Raw genomic sequence first — 19,789 nt, 5'->3', positions numbered from 1 at the left:
AAGGAATATAAATAAAAGCAAACGGAAAAGCTTAACTAAAAAAATCACCCAAACCATATAAGTGGACTAGTTTTAATCCTTAAATTGTTATGTAAATATAATAATTTGTTATGCATATTTTAAAATAAACAATAATTATTTAAAAAGTTCTTGAAAATATAATTTTATAATTGTAAACATACCAATGCTCCAAAATTTCACTTTGATTTACCATTCTGTTAAGAATCATATTAATACTTGTTTCAAGTAAATTTTGCTGATTTTTTTTTTTTTTTTTTTTTTGTACAAATGAAAGTTTTAAAAACTTACACAATAATATTAAAACAATTGTACACTTTTATTTATTTATTTTTAATGATAAATACATTTTATAATAATTAAATTTTATTCAAGTAAATTTGAAATGTGCGAAAATATGAAAATTTATCCTTTATCAAGATGTGTCATGTCTGATGATGAAAAGTGGATTTGAAAATAAATTATAACTATTTAAATATTTAATTAGTTTTAACTTGAGTATTTAAATAATTCATTGCAGCTCTTTGTCTAACGTGTTTTGTCTGTGATTTATGATGATCGTTAATGATAAACCCTTAGGTTCTTGGTTCATCATTTATGATGATCATTAATGATGAACCCTTGGGTCGTTTCGTCATTGCAGTACCAAAGAAACCTCAATGCTTTTGTACCTCATGCTTGTTTGTTTATGTTTGGATCAAAAACAGTTTCAAGATTTTCCTCTGAACTTTTTTCTTTTTACTTCTCTATCAAGGAAGATTGATGAGTGATATCGTGTTCCTTTCAGACAGGTAAAATAAATAAGAATTTGGGTAGAATAAATAAAATTTACCATGGTCAATAGAGTATAATATATGAAAAGGTTTGTATTTATCTGTTCAAGAAAACTGTGAAAAAAAATCCTCTTAAAATGAAGGAATAGAATGTTTTTAGATTGTATATTTAAAACACATATAGATTTCTTTGCATGTACATTTTATATATGTGCTGATGACGAGTCAGATTGTTGTCCTAAGGTACCGAGGTATTGGCCTGTAACTACATTAGGTACCTTTATGACATTTTAGATATCTGCATGTGAAACTTTTTTTAATTTTTTATTTTATTATTTCCTGTCATGTTCCAAGGAAGATGGCAAAACTCCAAAACCAATGAGAATTAGACGCAGATCGGAGACGATCAAACTACGGGTCCTTAACAGGACTTTGGAATTTTCAGCGTTCATAACTCAAACTAGTTTGAAACCATTGCTTCCAATGAAAAAGCAAAAGACTGAATACTAACAGGGCACTGGGGATTAATGGAATTTGAGGAAGATTGGTATAAACCAACATGAAGAAGTAGAAGACATCTACTAAAAGACCATGGTGCTACACTTATCTGCAGGAAAAAATGTTTTGGGATGTACAACGCAACCGTAGAAGAAATATAACCAGGCCTAATAATCAAATTCCTTGATGAATTGGGACTCAGCGGTGTGCTATAGGTGTAGAACTATAGGTACAATATCTCTCGAATAGCTCAGTCACCCTGAACTTTTTATATCTTATATTTAATCCAAGATTTATTTACAAAATGGATTTGAGTCTGTGTTGTTCTGAAGCTCCGTTTTTAGCTATGATTGCTGAAAGTTTAGCTTGTGTCATTAGTAAAAAGTTGCATTTTTGTAGATTTAAAATTATCAATTTTTTGTTTTCAAGTCATCATGGACGTCATTGCCGAAGACATAAATGTGAATTCAATGGAAGCTGAAGATACGAAGCAGGAAAAACCAGATTTAGAAGAAGCAGTTCTTCCGAGTGAATATGCTACGTCGCCACCTAGGCCTTCTGACATCCAGTCTGACATCCTCTGCCAGCCAGATGAGATGGAAAGCTCAGCACTAAAACCCCAATACGACTCAGATACAATCGTAAGCCCCATTAGAAAACTGGAAATATCTGACGATGGAAGTACGACTGATGAGAAAAAAACAAAAAATTCGAACGAAGAAAACTCAGCTCAAAATGGTATAAAAATGGAAATTGAGAATATTATAACACATGATTACGGCTTTGACAACATAAAACTGATCGCCAGTTCAAACGATTACTTCACACCTAATCAATATCTTGTTGGATGCAAGTGGTAATTATCTTTATTAATTACACACCTCTTTGTACCTTAGATTTTTTTATTTTCATATCACGTAGGTCACCTGATGGTTCTTGTTTATTGACAAACTGTGCGGACTGCAGACTTAGGCTCTTTGACCTTCCGAACCACTTGTATACCATGCAGGAGTTGGAAACAGACGAAGTTACCTGTCTTAAACCATCGCTGACAGTTGCTGATGGAGGGCTGATCTACGATTACGATTGGTATCCTCATATGTCTTCTTGGTCACCGCTGACCTGTTGGTAAATCGGTTCTTTATTCGGAATATTTCAATTAAATTTATATTAATTAAATATTTTACAGCTTTCTCAGTTCGAGCTCTGAAACTCCAGTTCATCTATTTGACGCGTTCACAGGCGACATCCGAGCATCATATAACGGTTTGAACTAGTAAGTTTTTGCTTTTTTTGTAAACCTTTTTTAAAGAAAATTAGGTGAAATTTTTAAATTTAATATTTTCCAGTGCAGAAGAAATAACGAACGCTTACAGTGTGAAATTTAGCCTTTCCGGTGATAAAATTTACTGCGGATACACAAACTTTTTGAAAATTTTTGATACAGCAATACCCGGGTCTAAATGTACAACCTTAAATTTGAAACGTATGTATTTTTTAAAGATAATTTTTATTTGATTAACCCATTAACCCGTAAAAAAATTTGATGGTAGATCTTAATGATCAAAGGGGGATGGTGTCTTGTATCGCTCAAAACCCAGCAATCACAAATCTTTTCGCAGCCGGTACCTATAGGAGCACGATTGGTATTGTTTTTTAATATTTTCTCCTTCAAATCTCCATCATTAATCATTCTCATTTCTAGGTCTGTATACGGATGAAAAGGACGCAATTTGCCTTATGAAAGGTCAGAAAGGTGGCGTGACACATTTAATGTATTCAACTGATGGAACAAAGCTGTATTCCGGCGGAAGGAACGACGAAGAAATTTTGTGCTGGGATCTGAGAAACCCAGGAGACGTTTTATACGTAATAAAACGTACTGTGAAGACCAACCAGAGGATATATTTTGATATGACTGCAGACGGTCGATTTTTAATGACAGGTTAATATTATTGAGTTACAATGTAATTAAACAATACGATTGATTTTATTGATGAACAGTTATCAGATTGGTGTTTTTTGTTTTTTTTTATAAATAAAAGGGTAAATTTTTATTTTTTCTTAGGAGGGACAGATGGTAAGGTGACGTTCTATGATATCACGAATGAAAGCACCATTGAGAATGAAAAGCAGTTGGACGAACTTTGCCACTTTACCCCTCATCTAGATTGCACCAATGGAGTCAGGTATAAAAAATAAAATAACATGAATTTAAAAATGGTTGGTTATTGAAAATTCTATTTCAGTTTCAACCGAAGGCTACCTGTAATTGCAACAACATCTGGGAAACGAAGCTATGTAGATATCGTAAGTGATGAGGAAGACGAAGAAATGTTCCATAAAGTCAAGGATTTAAAGAATATTGAGAACACCGTCAAACTCTGGTGGATAGGAAGAGTTAAACCATCGGAAATTTAGTCGTACTATTAAAAATCTATGTAAATATGTATATAATGCTACTGTAAATAAACATCAACATAACTTTCTTTTCTATCACGTCAAAAATCTGTTTGTGTGAGTATGTGTGTACTATGTTTTATCCTATAATGGGACTTTCCAAGGAATGATTATTCCGAGAAATTATGAACTCAATAATGTCCCAAGTGTGGATAGCCGGTGATCTTGGCTCAAAATCAAGAAATTTGTTTGGGAAATAAAATTATAAAAATATAAGATCAGAAAGATTCTTCTATATTGTTTCAATAACAAAAAGTATATATGATAAGACGTCAAGCTGTGGCTGTCACACAAAAAAATAAATAAAATAAATAAAGCATAAACCTTTGCTTTCAAGCAAATAAATAACAATAACGGGACATCAAAAGTATTAACAATGCGTGTCTTAAGGATAACCTAAAAAAATCAACTTTGTACAAAATAACAAAAAAAGAAAGATAAAACCAAAATAAAAATAGGTCATGCAACAGAAATGAGTTTTTGTGTAAAATAACAATTGATACAAATCTGATTGCTCAGGCTTACAATGATAAGGCTAGACTTATAATATTCAAGTAGAAAATTAGTTACATTTTATTGTCTAAAATGGGATTTCTAAAAGTGGGTTCCAGCTTTGTTATAAATTATATGATTTATTATTTTTCAACTCAACCGTACTTTTCATAAAAAATAATAAATCAATTAAAGTAATTACTTAGGTTCATAGGACCAACTAAAAACATATATTAAACTAAATTATGTTTGCTAAATGTCTGCAAAACAAATTTTCTTTCTTCTAATTATCCCTTTTGTTGTTTCTATTTATTTTTAATGTTATATATTATTTATTTAACACCCTTGTTTATTTGGAGGCATTACACTCGTTTCAAGCATTTGGAGGTATGCATTTACTAGAAATATTGAAGTTTAACTATGTTTTTATGATATACACTCACTTTTCTGCCTCTAACATTGAGGGGAGAGCCTGGGCATACGTTTGTTGTTAAAATCCTTATCACCACAGGTCTTCATGTCTTGGTATAGACCACGTGTATGTTTCTAGAACACGTACATTTTTTAAACCATGATACTTTGAAGTAAATGATGTGGAATGCAAATTTTGAAAATGAGCCACAAGTATCTGACGGACACATATTTTCAACGGTTGAATCACAGATAAATTTTTAAGAAATGACAAAATTACGTAAAAATGGGAAGTAGAAGCTTGAGGGACAACAAGTTACTGGCTAAGATTAACCAGTGCAAAAGCAACAGTCACAAACTAGCTATGAAGTAGTCTGTGTGTGACTTACAGATATAGGCGTTGAGGGTTATTTCATTGGTTAGCAACATTGTTATAGCCGATTTTTTAAAATTATGTATGAAGAGTTGCGTGGTGATTGTCTCCTAAACATCCTGATTCGCTAATTATTTCTAGGTCAAAGGACATATTGCCAAAATAACCTAACCAAATATTAACAGCAGCTCACTGCAGCACTCTCTGGCAGTAGTTTAGCAGTTACACCAACACCTAGCCATGATGCAGCTGCATTTCAATGCAAATGCAAAACACCCTAAAAATTCAACACAAGGGCAATAGATTTAATATTGATATGGCTTTATTATTGATAGTTAAAGTGTTAGCAGTGCAGCCATATTGTGACCAGGGTGGTGGTAGTGATTGCTGAGCTGCATGCCAGTAGTTTGTGCTACAGTTGCTGAGGTCAAGGTTGTGGTGGGCATGTTGCTGGTGTTGGGACCCTTGCTATCACTGTATTTCAGATTGTTTTCGTTGATCCTGCTGAGATTGTTGGGTCTTTCTGTTTTCCCCCCACTTTTTCCTCAAATTAACAAGACAAGATTTCAACCGAAGATGTTCAAAATGTTGCTTTTGTAAAGATACATATCTTTGCCATCTTTAATATATTTTGGTTAGGTTATTTTGGCAGGATGTCCTTTGACGTAGAGATAATTAGCGAACCAGGATGTTTAGGAGACAATCACCACGCAACTTTTCATACAAAATTTTAAAAAATCGGCCATAACAATGTTGCTGACCAATGAAATTGAAAAATTTAAAAAGCGTTGCTGGATGAGTAGTAGCCAGCTGCTTGCTGAACTTCTAAAGGCCTCCTCTGCTTTCTATATTGGCTTCATAGACGGCACCTGGCCACAATGAGGCTGCATTGTAGCAGCAAACACACTGATAACACTTAAATTATCAATAATAACATAGCCGCAAAATCTATCTTCTTTTTTTGTTTAATCTCTAGTGCAGTTTACTTACTACTATAGTAGGAATTTGCAATTGCTTATGGAATCCCAGATAGTTTGGGTTTTTGATGCCTGAACGGGCTGTTATTTTTTATTGTATCACAATCTGTTGGTGTTTGGAGGTGAATAAGCTTAAAAAAAAATCAAGCATCAATCTATGTTCAGTAAGACACTTTCAAATTAACTTTTCTTAATTTCAATCATATAATTACTACAAAATTATTTATTTGATAAAAATTATTTTTCATTATGGTACACTACACCTATTTTGGGTGTTTAGGTATATTTAGACATCTAGGAAAATGTTCTGCAAAAATGTAGAAAATTAGTTACATTTTATTGTCTAAAATGGGATTTCAAAAAGTGGGTTCCAGCTTTGTTATAACTCAACCGTACTTTTCATAACAAATAATAAATCAATTAAAGTAATTACTTACGTTCATAGGACCAATTAAAAACATATAATATATTAAATTCAATTATGTTTGCTAAATGCCTGCAAAACAAATTTTCTTTCTTCTAATTATCCCTTTTATTGTTTCTGTTTATTTTTAATGTTATTTATTATTTATTTAACACCCTTGTTTATTTGGAGGCATTACACATGTTTCAAGCATTTGGAGGTATGCAATTACCAGAAATATTGAAGTTTAACTATGTTTTTATGATCCATTAAAAATCTGTCAAAATAGATTTTTTATTATTATGTGTTATTGTGAATTATTTATTGTTTTGCAATAGTTATTGCTTATTCTAGCATGGTTGTAGTTATTTCTTGGTGCATGATTGGGCAAAAATTGAAATTCTAAGATCAGTCTGCCAGGCTAGATTTTCTTATTTTTTGTTTATTTATGCTTCCATTGATAGTTATTTGTTGTTTTATAATAAATATTGTTTATTGAGAGATGACACACAAATTGTAGACGTTTTATGGTAACAGTCATGCAAAAATCAGTCATTAGATGATCTAAGATCCTCAAAATCAGTCAATATATTTTTCTCTCTTCATTATTGATTTATTTATTGTTCTATAATAATTACTTTTATTCTTGCACACTACAATGTTTTCGTTGGGGTTTTGGACATGAATGTAAAAAATGGAGATAGTAAAATCACTAAATATCTGCCTGGCTAGGTTTTTTATATTCTGTTTTTTTTTTCCTTCCATCGATAATTATTTTTTGTTCTATAGTAAATATTGTTTATTGAAAGGTGTCACACATATTGTAAGCGTTTTATGGTAACAAACACGCAAAAATCAGATCCCATGATGTTCTGTTCCCTCAAAATCAGTCACAATAAATTTTTTTCTCTTCACTATTGATTTATTTATTGTTCTATAATAATTATTTTTATTTTTGCACACTACAATGTTTTACTTGTATCTTTGGGCATGGATGTGCAAAAATGGTTGTACTAAAATCACCAAACATCTATCTGGCTTGGATTTTTTTGTATTCTGTTTATTTTTGCTTCTATTGATAATTATGTGTTGTTTTATACTAAATAGTGTTTATTGACAGATTTGCACATATTTAGTTGTTTTATGGTGCACAAACCTGCGAAAACCAAGTCCCATGATGTTATAAGATCCTCAAAATCAGTCATAATAGATTTTTTCTCTTCAAGGCGTTTTATGGTGTACAAGCCTGTGATAATCAAGTCCCCTGATGTTCTAAGATCCCTCAAAATCACTTAGATTGGATTTTTTCTCTTCATCATACATTTATTTATTGTTCTATAATAATTACTTTTATTCTTGCACACTACGATGTTTTACTTGTATTTTTGGGCATGAATGTGCAAAAAGGGTTGTACGAAAATCACTAAATATCTATCTGGCTAGATTTTTTAAATATTCTATTTATTTTTTCTCCTATTGTTAATTATTTGTTGTTTTATACTAAATATTGTTTATTGAGAGATGTTGCACTTATTTTATGGTAACAAACAAGCGAAAATCAAGTCTCATGAAGTTCTAAGTTTCCTCAAAATCTGGGGTCTGGATTTTTTCTCTTAAACATACATTTATATTTTGTTCTATAATAATTATTTTTATTCTTGCACACTGTAATGTTTTACTTGTATTTTTGGCCATGAATGTGCAAAAATGGAATTCTAAAAATCACTAAATATCTATCTGACTAGATTTTTTATATTCTGTTTATTTTTGCTTCTATTGATAATTATTTGTTGTTTTATACTAAATAGTGTTTATTGAGAGATTTGCATATATTTAGTTGTTTTATGGTGCACAAACCTGTGAAAACCAAGTCCCATGATGTTATAAGATCCTCAAACTTAGTCATAATAGATTTTTTCTCTTCATTATTGATTTATTTATTTTTCTATAATAATTATTTTTATTTTTTGCACACTATAATGTTTTACTTGTATTTTTGGCCATGAATGTGCAAAAATGGTGATTCTACAATCACTAAATATCTGTCAGGATAGATTTATTTTTTATATTTTCCCTTCCATTGTTAATTATTTGTTGGTTTATAGTAAATATTCTTTATTGAGTGGTGTCGCAAATATTGTAGGCATTTTACGGTGCACAACCTATGAAAACCAGGTCCCGTGATGTTCTATGATCCTCAAAATCAGGCAAAATAGATTTTTTTCTCTTCATTATACATTTATTTATTGTTCTATAATAACTACTTTTATTCTTACACACTACAATGTTTTACTTGTATTTTTGGCCAAGAATGTGCAAAAATGGTGATTCTACAATCACTAAATATCTGTCAGGATAGATTTATTTTTTATATTTTTCCTTCTATTGATAATAATTTATTGTTTTATAGTAAATATTGTTTATTGAGAGATGTTGCACTTACTGTAGGCATTTTATCGTGCACGAACATGTGAAAATCAAGTCCCCCTGATGTTCTAAGATCCCTCAAAACGGATCCCTCACTCAGACTGGATTTTTTCTCTTCATCATAGATTTATTTATTGTTCTATAACAATTATTTTTATTCTTGCACACTATAATGTTTTACTTGTATTTTTGGCCATGGATGTGCGAAAATGGAGGTACTAAAATCACTAAATATCTATCTGGCTAAATTTTTTATATTCTATTTATTTGTCCTTCCATTGGTAATTATTTGATGTTTTAAAGTAAATATTGTTTATTGAGAGATGTTGCACTTACTGTAGGCATTTTATGGTAACAAACAAGCGAAAATCAAGTCTCATGAAGTTCTAAGTTTCCTCAAAATCTGGCGTCTGGATTTTTTCTCTTCATCATAGATTTATATTTTGTTCTATAATAATTATTTTTATTCTTGCACACTATAATGTTTTACTTGTATTTTTGGCCATGAATGTGCAAAAATGGAGATTCTAAAAATCACTAAATATCTATCTGGCTAGATTTTTTATATTCTGTTTATTTTGCTTCCATTGATAATTATTTATTGTTATATAATAATTATTGTTTATTCTAGCACACTAAACGTGTTTTTGGACAACAATGTGCAAGAAATGAGTCAAAAGACATTGCAGAGTAGTTAACAATTATTTCAGAATGTTTATTTCCTAATTCTATTGTCATATATTATCTATTTTATAATAATTGTAGGATATGTTCTTTTTTTCAGTAGTTTGAATGTGTTTAAACATTCCAAAACGCCCGAAATTCAGGTTAATTTATTTTTATTGTTTCTGTTAATCTTGATAATTATTATATTTTTTGTTTATTTTGAACAGAACTGGTGTTTTGAGCAACTGAGGGTTTAAATACGTCCAAAAATAAAGTAGACCTATTTTCCACTAGGATTATTAATTTTTTTTTATAGATTTTACGCGTGTTTTTCAGACATTGTGGTGTTTAACGGTTAGGTATATTCGGTGAAGATTTGACTTATTAAGATATTTTTTGTTTTTGTTTATTTCTATTATTAAATTACAATGTTTAGCTGATTATTATGGAGTTTCGATGCTATTTTAGGGTGAAAAATACACGACATTATCGTTTCTTTCTTTTAAAAGTAAATGAATTATTTTTTTAAAGCTGCGGTCTTCGTCAATGGAAGCCAGTAATTTCGCCCGCGATCTTTCCATTTCCGCCTCTTCCGAGGGAAATTTACATTCTGCCGGCTTATAGTCGGATCATCCCTGTTCCACTATCGGATCAGTTAAAACAGGAATAAGATAAGTGGGTCCAAAGATCGATGCCCCACCTGGGGATCACTATTCCGTTGCACTTCCTCGAACTCTCCACAGCCCATCTCACGTCTCTTCAGAGTTGACTCCGTGGTATTTTTTTGTACAAAGGTGAGCACATTCCTGTTAAACTGGCCTGCCCCCTGAAAGGGTCTGGTCGATTATGTAACATTCTCGTGCTTGTATTCTTTATATATATGTGTATCTTTTTCTATTTAAAGTCAGACTGTATTTTTAAGAAAATTTTTTAGGTTCAAGAAGATTTTCATGTTGAAACCTGTTGCTTTTTTTTCATATATGAAGTTCTCTTATTTCAAAACGTATTATTAATTATTTTATTTATAGTGTTTTTTATAGTTTTAATAATTTTTTAAATTTAATCATTCTGCTTTTTAACATTTACGCGCAATAGAATCGCAATTATGAAATTTTTCGGATAACTATTCGTCCGAGCAAGTGGGATTATCAAGAACAGGTCAGTGCGTGCAATGATCCAACTCCAATAAACTAATTTCCAAAATACTATTTATTCAAAATTTCCGGATATGATGAATGTTCAGACATGTCTGATATGCAGAAAATCTGATCAGGGATGATGGACTTGCGAACAAAAGACAATTATTTAATAAAACCCGGGGATTTTATACTAAACTACTCGTTTAAATTTTTTGAACTGATGCTTGCATCTCGTAAAACAAAAAGCGAACTAATATAAACTATTGAAATATTTTAAAAAAATTAACGGTCCAAATTTTTCTTATTTTGAATTTTTTCTTGTAAGTTTTATAAATTTTTAAACTTAAATGGCCTCGTGCTGAATCGTTGGGTTGCTCATTGGGTCCATCCGCGAGAAAAGACAGGCCGCATGTCGGTTCAGCATGAGTTCATAAATTCACGCTCAGATCAACTTTGAATTGCCTAGATAGTTTCTTTAAAGCCTGACCCAGAACTTAATTTTTATTAGTCTCTTAATTATTATTATGTTTTACCACTTATGAGCGCATCATAATTGAAAACTGTAAATCATTATTTCACTGCTGTACATGCTATTTGATTTTAAATCGCCTCGCTTGCAAGTTTCTTTAAAACCTGATCCAGAACTTACTCTTTATTAGTCACTTAATTATTATTTTGTTTTTACCACTTATGACTGTTATAATTAACAAGTAAAAATTTTAATTTCACTGCTATACATATTTGATTTTTGAATAGTAATATAATAGAATTATTTAAATATGGGAAAGAAAATTTAATTATCGAAATGTTTCTTATTTTGAATATTTTCCCCTAACTTAAATTACCTAGCTTGCAAATTTCTTTAACACTTGATCCAGAACTTAATTTTTATTAGTCACTTAATTATTATTATGTTTTTACCACTTATGAATATGTCATAATTAACTAGTAAAAATCATAATTTCACTGCTGTACATAATAGTTAATTTTTGAATACTATTATAATAAAAGTATTGAGTAAAAATGTAAAAGAAAAAGGGAAAAAGAAAATTAATTGTCGAACTGTTTCTTATTTTATATATTTTCCCCTTAATTAAATCGCCTAGCTTGCAAATTTTCTTAAAACCTGATCCAGAACTTAATTTTTATTATTATATTAATTGTTATTATGTTTTTACCATTTATGAGTATATTGTAATTAACAAAGAGAATCATTATTTCACTGCTGTACATAATATTTGAACTTAAATCGCCTAGCTTACAAGTTTCTTTAAAGCCCTATCCAAAATTTAGTTTTCATTAGTCTCTTCATTTTTATTGTATTTTTACCACTTGTGACTATGTCAGAATGTACAAAGTGAATCATTATTTTACTGCTGTACATGATATTTGGCATTCTTAATAATTTTTTGTGTGTTTATCATTAGATACAAGTTATTCAGGCAAGAATTTTGACTTTTGCCTGTTGCAACTGGATTCATTTGACAAAGCTTCTAAGATCGCAAAAAAATTAGACTATTCTATTGATAATATTTCCTGTTTTATGAGAATTATTGCAAACCGTACATATTGATAGTGGTTTCATGGTGTAAAACATGCAAAACCAAAGTATGCTTTAAGATTGCTAAAAATATGTCATATTAGATTTTCTTTTTTTTGTTTATATATGATTCTATTGATTATTATTTCTTGAAAATCATTATTTCACTGCTATACTTGATATTAGATTTTTAAGTATTAATATAGTAAAACTAGTTAAATATGGAAAAGAAAAAGGAAAGAAGGAAATTTAATAAAACGAAAATGTTTCAACGGTTTGTTATTTTGATATTTGACCTTAGCTTTTATAAAATTTAAACTTAAATCCCCTAGGTTGCAAGTTTTTAAAAATTCATTCCAGAACGTACTTTTTATTCGTCTTTTAATTATCATGTTCTTAGCACTTATATGTCAAGATTAACAAAGAGAATCATTATTTCACTGATGTAATGATTTCATCATGTTTGGTATTTTTAATATATTTTTTGTGTGTATCAAAAGATGAAAATGATATTTAATCAGGCAGGGATTTTGACTTGAGCCTGTTTCGACTTGATTCATTGAACAAATCTTCTATGATTGATAAAAATCAGCCAGATTGTATTTCCTTCTTTTCTATTTATTTCCAATTCAAATGTGAAAATTACAAAAGAAAGAAGACAATTTAAATCAAATAGAACATAAATTGTCCGAATGTTTCTTATTTTGAATATTTTCCCATCTTTAAATCACCTAGCTTGCAAGTTTTTCAAAACTCGTTCCAGAACTTACTTTTTGCCTTTTAATTATTATGTCCTTAGCACTTGTGAGTATGTCAAAATTAACAAATAAAATCATTATTTCATGCTGTACATATTTGATTTTTGAATACTAATATTAATAAAACTATTTAAATATGGCAATGAAAAAGGAAGGAACTAAAATGAAAATTTTCCAAATATTTCATGTTTTGAACATTTTCCCTTAGCTTTTATTCAATTTTAAACTTGAATCACTAGCTTGCAAATTTCTTTAAAATCCTATTCAGAACTTAGTTTTTTATTAGTCAGTTAATTATCAAAATGTTTTCACCTCTTATGAGTATGTCATAATTAATAAAGAGATCATTATTTCACTGATGTTTACGATATTGGTTTGTAATAATAATTTAATTTTCATGTGTATCATTAGACAAAACATATAGTTAATCGGGCAGGGGTTTTGACCTGGGCCGGTTTCAACTTGTTTTAAACTTGTTTTATTTCTGATTTTATTGATTATTCAATTCCTGTTTTGTAAGAATTATTGTTTATTATTGCACACCATTTTTAGTCGTTTCAAGGTGTAGAAACATGCAAAAATGTAGTCAATCTACGCTTTAAGATTATTTAGGGATTGTTAGGGAAAAAATCCAGCTTTGGGTAGTTCACTTAGTCAGTAGATTTCTCGTTGCATCCTGTGAATTTATTAAATTAATAGATCGTGTTAATAATTTTTTTTTGTTTTTACAGTTTTAACAATGTCTCAGGGAAGAGATGAACGAATCAACCTAGTCCACAAAGAGCTAGACGAAGTTGCATTGCGCCTTGTAAGTCCGACTTGTAATGTCGCATCTATCGTGGACGTCAGCAACAACAATTTAATGTAGTTACCTTTTTAGTAATGACTTTAGTTACCTGACTGGCTTAATTAAATTTCTAAACGATGTAAATTTTTTTTTCTTTACAGAGATGTTTCATTCCTGCAATATTTCCGTGTCGTACGATCCGTCATATTGGATCACAATAATTTAACCGAGAACATCGAATTCCCGCACATGCCGAATGTGAACCTCCTGTGGTTGAATTACAACCGGATCAACCACCTTTTCCCGTTCATCCTGAAACTGAAGAGGAGCATGCCCAACCTGAAACACCTGTCGATGATGGGGAACCCCATTGTGCCGTCTTGCTGCGAAGACACCTACTACGAATACGTGCAGTATCGGCTCTACGTGTTGTCTTGGTTGGACAAATTAGAATACTTGGACGACAGTAGAGTGACCAAGTACGAGAGAGAAGAGGCTAAGAGATTCTTCAAACAAAAGCACAGGAGCAGGCATTCCATCATTTCAAGTGTTTTACAAAACGCGTACGGGAGAGTTAGGAATATATTAACACCCCCTCATGTCCAGGGTGAGAGAGTCAGTTCGGATATTGTGTGAAAAATATCTTTCTAAAATTTTTATTATTATTTTTTACATATATATATTTTTTTTTTGTAAACCTGAGAGATATTTTGATGAAGTGATGATAGTTCCTAACAACAATCTTTTATCAAGTATGGTTAGCTAAATAATTATCTACATATTGTAGAAAAGGTTAACATATTGAATATGTACTATTTTGTTGAATTGTATTGTTTTACTTTTGTAATTTTTCAACAAAATTTAAATTTCAACTGGCTTTTCTTTTGAAAATCCCATTTTAAAATGTTTAAAGAACGCTTCTTAACTGATCTATAAGCTATGGTAAAAAAAAAAAAGTAAATAAACGATAAAAGCTACTAATAATAATGATGACTAATAATAAAAAGAAAACTGACCATTAGCTACTTTAAAAAAATAAATAAAATACCCAGGATAGTACGAGCTTATATGAATAATAAATACTTTCTTGCATATTTATGATTTTCGGATAAACTTATTGACTAGCAATTAATTTTTGTGTTTATTGGACTGATGATTAAATTTTTTTTTAAATATATAGCAATAGAAAGAAAGTATCAAAGATGCGTTTAATCTTATCAGCAGTATGACTATCCTTTAATACGTACATAGTTAATCCTATTTTGTAGGTTTTTGAACCGTATCAACAGAATTGGCTATTTATCGTTCTTTTGATCTCTGTCACAAACATATAAAAGCTCAAAAGTCAATTTTCGTATTAAATTTATTTATTTTTATTTGAAAAGAGGCATTTATAAAGATCTTGTTGACCTATGTAGTGGTATTGAAAATTTAATTTGTAAAAAGAAATGTATTTAATATGCGTTGTATGAATGAATATTTATTAGATTGTTAATATATGTAAATTTATAATTTTCAATAAATGTTTTTTAAGAAGAGACTTTTTGTTTGCGTTTATTCTGTACAAATTATTTGAGTATTAACATTGGTGAACATTTTTTTTTTTTACAATAAACTCCTTTATATTATACTCATTACTCATTAAGCCATAGGGCTCATAAATCATAAATGTTGGCTACCTTTGCACCAAAGGCACCTCATAGCATTACGTGGTAATTTTGGTAATTTTAAGCAATATGTAAATGTCTTAAGTTTACAATACTATAATGATTTACATTTCTTTGACAATAGAACTAAAGCATTTTCTCTCTAATCTGTATTTTAAAAAAAATTAATTTGAAGAATCCCAATATAAACAATTAAATTCTAAAAGTTTTAGCAAACGGATTTATTTTTCATCTGGATTATAAAAAATTTGTAAGCTTTTGTAACATTTCATTTTTTTTAGTACATTCATTTCGATGCTCTTTTTGCCTCCTCAGAACATTTTTTATTTTAAATGACAACAATTAATCGGTGTCAAGAGAGGGAGATATAATAAAAAATATAACATTGTAAAAGCTTAATAAGTTCTTATAATCAATGATTCATTTCAGTTATCAACTTGTCAGCAACTTTTGTACCAAAGATGCCACATTTAGCCTTCTAAGAGGCAAAACAAACATCTTGATTTTGCAAACAGGATAGGTTCTAAATGTTAGTGTGTATGTTGGAAAAATTGATCCATTAAAAAAAATCTAATTAAATCTATGAGATGTCTACATATCTATCTATCTAAGAGATGCACAAATAGCAGTATTTTTTTATTTTTTTTAATTTATTTATTTTTTTTTTAAAATGAGGGTTTGCAACAGCAGAGGTCATATAAACCCTCACAGTGCTGGTGTTTTGGAAAAAAACCCATTTGGAAGTATGTCGGGTTGGAATGCAGGGCCACTGGATTTGAACCCAGGACCTTTACCTTACAGTGATGAGCGCCGTGTCAAAGACTAAACCTTGCGGCCACTGACGCCCCTATAAATACCTTACAGAAATATTATAGCATGATCTCTCTTGGGCCCCAGGATATCTCTTTCAAGGAGGTAGAACTATCTTATTTGGTAAAAAAGGGTTTAATTGGATAAATGCTCCAGTTTAAGTGGTACTGCCTCTGGTTACAAACAGATTTATCAATCGTTATAGCCTTATGAATTCGCATATTAGCCAGAATATGTATTCTGTTGAGTTATCACATGTAGGTTTTTGGGGGGAGGAAGGCTAGCATGAAAAAAAGGGCCATGGGTAGTGTCTAAAAGCCAAGGGTCGATCACGCTGAGCACTCGGCTGTCACAATCCCAGCATATAATCTTCATGCAGGGAAGGAACATTGTTGTGCTGGGTTGTAGATTTTGATGGTGGTGGATTGTTGGGCCTCTTCTTTGGAAGACAATTTCACTTCAGAATCTGAACTCAGGTAATTGATCTCACTGTATCTGAATATAGATCTATCTGAATTTCTCCCTCAGATACCAGTCTCATACCTGGCTCAGCCTGGAGTGTCCATGAGTTGTGAACCTTGGATGGTTAGACCTCGGGTCTGTACTGATGAGGCCGTGGGATAGATCCTTACCTCATAAGCACTGTATGACCGGCTGTTTATGAAACTGGACGAGGGCTCGGTGGATTGATAGCTTGATATGAAATGTTTGAACCAGGAGTGGATCAATTTGTTGGCCAAAGGAATTTTGTCGTGGATAATGAGGTTGTTGGTAGTACGGAGCTTTAATCATTTCTGAGGAGAATGTGGTGGACATTGGATAGCTTGGCTGAACCCCAAAGTTCCATTCTTATGTCCAAAGTGGTCACAGTAATCACTTTATAAAGTTATTTGAGATTTGATGGTTAAAACAGATTTCAATCCTAAAAGTTTGCTGTTAAGTTGCCTCATTAGACTTGTGTGGGAATTCCTTATCAGTCTGCCATCTAGATATTAGACATATGTATTTTGTCTTCAGTGGATGTAACTCCTTGTTTTTGATGTACAGTAGTTAGAACAAAACTGTTTTTTCTTTGTTAATGTACGCTGTGCGCATTTTTCTTCATTTAGTCTTGACCTCCACTTTTTGCACCATTCTTTGGAAAACTCAAGGTGTTCTTGGATATCGGAGTTACTTAGATCGGATTCCAGTTATAAGATAAAATTGTGGTGTATTTAATAATAAATAAGGGAATCAGGCCTTATAAAAGGTTAAGTGTTATGCATGCTCCTAAATAAAGTAACATTTGAAGCCCCCTCTCATTTTTAGTAAAGATAAAACATTCCTTTTTTTATTTGAAAAAACAATTCATTATTTGCACAGCTTTTTTCAAATGGTTTTAACAGTTCACTAACGAACACAAAAGCAAGATTAAAAATTGAGACCAAGAATTATTTTTGCACACGCGAGACTCTCCTAATGCTAATGTTCTGATACATGATGTTGGAGCAGTACCATTTATAGGTCTGAATAAAAATAAACACAATCTTCAGGCCCAGTAAACATTAGGGCATATGACGTTCTGCAGTTTATGTGTCAAACTCTCACAGTTTGAACACAGCATAAAATATTTGAATTGGTTGAATAACAACTTTGGTATTGTAAACTGAGAAATCAAACTGAAAATAAATTATATAAAAAATATATTTTATAAAAAAATATATACAAAAATATTATATAATGTCGTATAAAAAGTCTATAAGTACAAAAAATTCGTATATGTATATATCACTTTGATCACTGGTAGAAAAGCAAGACAAATTCTTAGGTATAGAAAAATACACACTATATGGCAGTAGAAAATTAAAAAAGAGAAAAATGACTCCATTTTCCTAAAATAAACCTCATGCGATTAAAGATTAGGTAACTTTTGCCTGTCTCTAATTGTTAATTAGGACTTTATAAAATTATGTTGTTATTTCTTTCCAAAAAAGTTGTGCGATGGGAATTCGTGACCGAAACCTTCGTGGTCGTACCCATTGTGGCCGTATGCTTCAGGGCCAAATCCATTATGGGGCTGTTCTTCTTTCCAAAGGTTCAGATTGATTACCGGTATGGCATGTGTGTTTTCACATGGCAGAAGTGGGTTCCTGAAAAATGAAGTTTTAAATTAGTTACTGTTTATAGAGAAGAGGAGACAAAACCGACTGACGGGACTTTTTCAAAATTAATCTCAAATAAAATTCCAAGAGATATACCTGGATTCAAACCCAGAACTTTAGTGTTGCAACCATGTGGTTGGACATCCAACAATCCTTGCAGACAAGGGGTCAGAACCACATTTACTTTTTCAAAATTAATCTCGAATAATATTCATGGCAGGAATGTGTGGTGATTAGTGACCGTTAATCGATAATTATTCAGAAATCGTGAGATGCGGTCTGGTGTTATGTAGGTTTCAGAAAAACATTTTCTTTATTGTGCCAACGTTTCGATCTTTATTGAGATCATCTTCAGGGCTCACAGTGTTTGTCTTCTGTGTAATTGTGCCATTCTTGCGTGTCGTGTTGAGAGTGTGAGATCGAAACGTTGGCACGATAAAGAAAATGTTTTTCTGAAACCTACATCACACCAGAACGCATCTCACGATTTCTGAATAATTCATGGCAGGATTCGAACCCAGAACCTCTACCATTGCAACCACGTGGTCAATGGTTAGGGCATCCGACTATCTTTTGGGTGTTGTGGATGAGGCTCAGAATCAGTTTTATTTTTCCAAAATTAATCTCAAATGTAATTTTAAGGGTTATGCCAGGATTCAAATCTAGAATCTCTAGCGTGATGTGAACGAGACCACTGTGGCCAAATGGTTAGGGCATCCGACTATCCTTTGGGTGTTGTCGATGAGGCTCAGAATCAGTTTTATTTTTCCAAAATTAATCTCAAATGTAATTTTAAGGGTTATGCCAGGATTCAAACCTAGAATCTCTAGCGTGATGTGAACGAGACCACTGTGGCCAAATGGTTAGGGCATCCGACTATTTTTGGGTGTTGAAGATGAGGCTCAGAATCACTTTTATTTTTCCAAAATTAAACTCAAATGTAATTTTAAGGGTTACGCCAAGATTCAAACCCAAAATCTCTAGTGTGATGTGATCGTGACCACTGTGGCCAAGTCGATAGGGCATCCAACTATCCTTTGGGTGTTGTCGATGAGGTTCAGGATCACTTAAATTAATCTCAAATATAATTTTAAGGGTTATGCCAGGATTCAAATCCAGAATCTCTACTGTTGCAACTACAATCAAGTGTTTAGGGTATCTGCCTCATGTTGAATCTTGGCACTAATTTGCGATACCCAATGGGTAGTTTGACATTAAGCCCTACTGTATGACATACTTTTCTTTACTTAGAAAATGTGAGCTTTGGTTGTACTTCTATATCTTTTTAATTTTTTTTATATTTTTTTATTTGAAAAACCACAAATATTAAGACTTACTTTTCACCAATAACCCTGAATCCTTCAGGTTGCATGTATTGAATGTGATCACCATTGTCACAGAAGAGCCTTGAGACTGTAGCTTTCCTTATTTCTCTCAATTGATCTGAAA

General features: G+C 31.3%; 3 protein-coding genes across 5 annotated transcripts in view; 2 read left to right on the top strand and 1 right to left on the bottom strand.

Annotated features, from left to right (window-relative positions):
- The first annotated feature begins 665 nt into the window (after positions 1–665).
- LOC106663771 (telomerase Cajal body protein 1) lies at positions 666–3,788 on the top strand. Of its 3 annotated transcripts, XM_014388862.2 has the most exons (10): positions 840–1,065; positions 1,146–1,518; positions 1,719–2,145; positions 2,211–2,417; positions 2,479–2,565; positions 2,639–2,775; positions 2,843–2,935; positions 2,995–3,234; positions 3,358–3,478; positions 3,539–3,788. In XM_014388862.2, the coding sequence occupies exons 2-10, from the start codon at positions 1,476–1,478 to the stop codon at positions 3,708–3,710; spliced, it is 1,527 nt and encodes a 508-aa protein (XP_014244348.1). In that variant the 5' UTR covers positions 840–1,065; positions 1,146–1,475; the 3' UTR covers positions 3,711–3,788. The 3 variants fall into 3 exon arrangements, with proteins under 3 accessions (XP_014244349.1, XP_014244348.1, XP_014244347.1); XM_014388863.2 differs by lacking the exons at positions 840–1,065; positions 1,146–1,518 and adding an exon at positions 666–809; XM_014388861.2 differs by having other exon boundaries at positions 840–1,518.
- Positions 3,789–10,183: 6,395 nt separating this feature from the next.
- LOC106663748 (leucine-rich melanocyte differentiation-associated protein-like) lies at positions 10,184–14,872 on the top strand. Its single transcript, XM_014388825.2, has 3 exons — positions 10,184–10,292; positions 13,667–13,799; positions 13,884–14,872. Exons 2-3 carry the CDS (start codon positions 13,675–13,677, stop codon positions 14,356–14,358), a joined length of 600 nt encoding a protein of 199 aa, XP_014244311.1. The 5' UTR covers positions 10,184–10,292; positions 13,667–13,674; the 3' UTR covers positions 14,359–14,872.
- A 3,053-nt stretch (positions 14,873–17,925) lies between these two features.
- The window catches only part of LOC106663779 (peroxidase-like), a 69,165-nt gene continuing 67,301 nt past the window's right edge, over positions 17,926–19,789 (bottom strand). The window contains exons 13-14 of the mRNA XM_014388871.1: positions 19,678–19,783; positions 17,926–18,328 (exon numbers count right to left, since the gene is read on the bottom strand). Of these exons, the coding sequence (XP_014244357.1) occupies positions 18,154–18,328; positions 19,678–19,783 (281 nt within the window). The 3' untranslated portion in view covers positions 17,926–18,153. The remainder of the gene's footprint in view (positions 18,329–19,677; positions 19,784–19,789) is intronic.

This window comes from Cimex lectularius, unplaced genomic scaffold, assembly GCF_000648675.2.
Source record: "Cimex lectularius strain Harlan isolate CLEC.00 unplaced genomic scaffold, Clec_2.1 scaffold100, whole genome shotgun sequence".
In the NCBI taxonomy this organism is placed as follows: domain Eukaryota; kingdom Metazoa; phylum Arthropoda; class Insecta; order Hemiptera; family Cimicidae; genus Cimex; species Cimex lectularius.
The sequence above is the reverse complement of the archived record's forward strand: the minus strand, read 5'-3'. Positions and strand labels throughout refer to the sequence as shown.

Excerpts from the sequence above, each read along its gene's own strand:
- LOC106663771 (XM_014388862.2), top strand. The coding sequence starts at position 1,476 with ATGAATTGGGACTCAGCGGTGTGCTATAGGTGTAGAACTATAG. Across the intron at positions 2,566-2,638 it reads TCATATAACGGTTTGAACTA|TGCAGAAGAAATAACGAACG; the intron begins GTAAGTTTTTGC and ends AATATTTTCCAG. Across the intron at positions 2,936-2,994 it reads TACCTATAGGAGCACGATTG|GTCTGTATACGGATGAAAAG; the intron begins GTATTGTTTTTT and ends TCTCATTTCTAG.
- LOC106663748 (XM_014388825.2), top strand. The coding sequence starts at position 13,675 with ATGTCTCAGGGAAGAGATGAACGAATCAACCTAGTCCACAAAGAGCTA. Across the intron at positions 13,800-13,883 it reads GTCAGCAACAACAATTTAAT|AGATGTTTCATTCCTGCAAT; the intron begins GTAGTTACCTTT and ends TTTTCTTTACAG.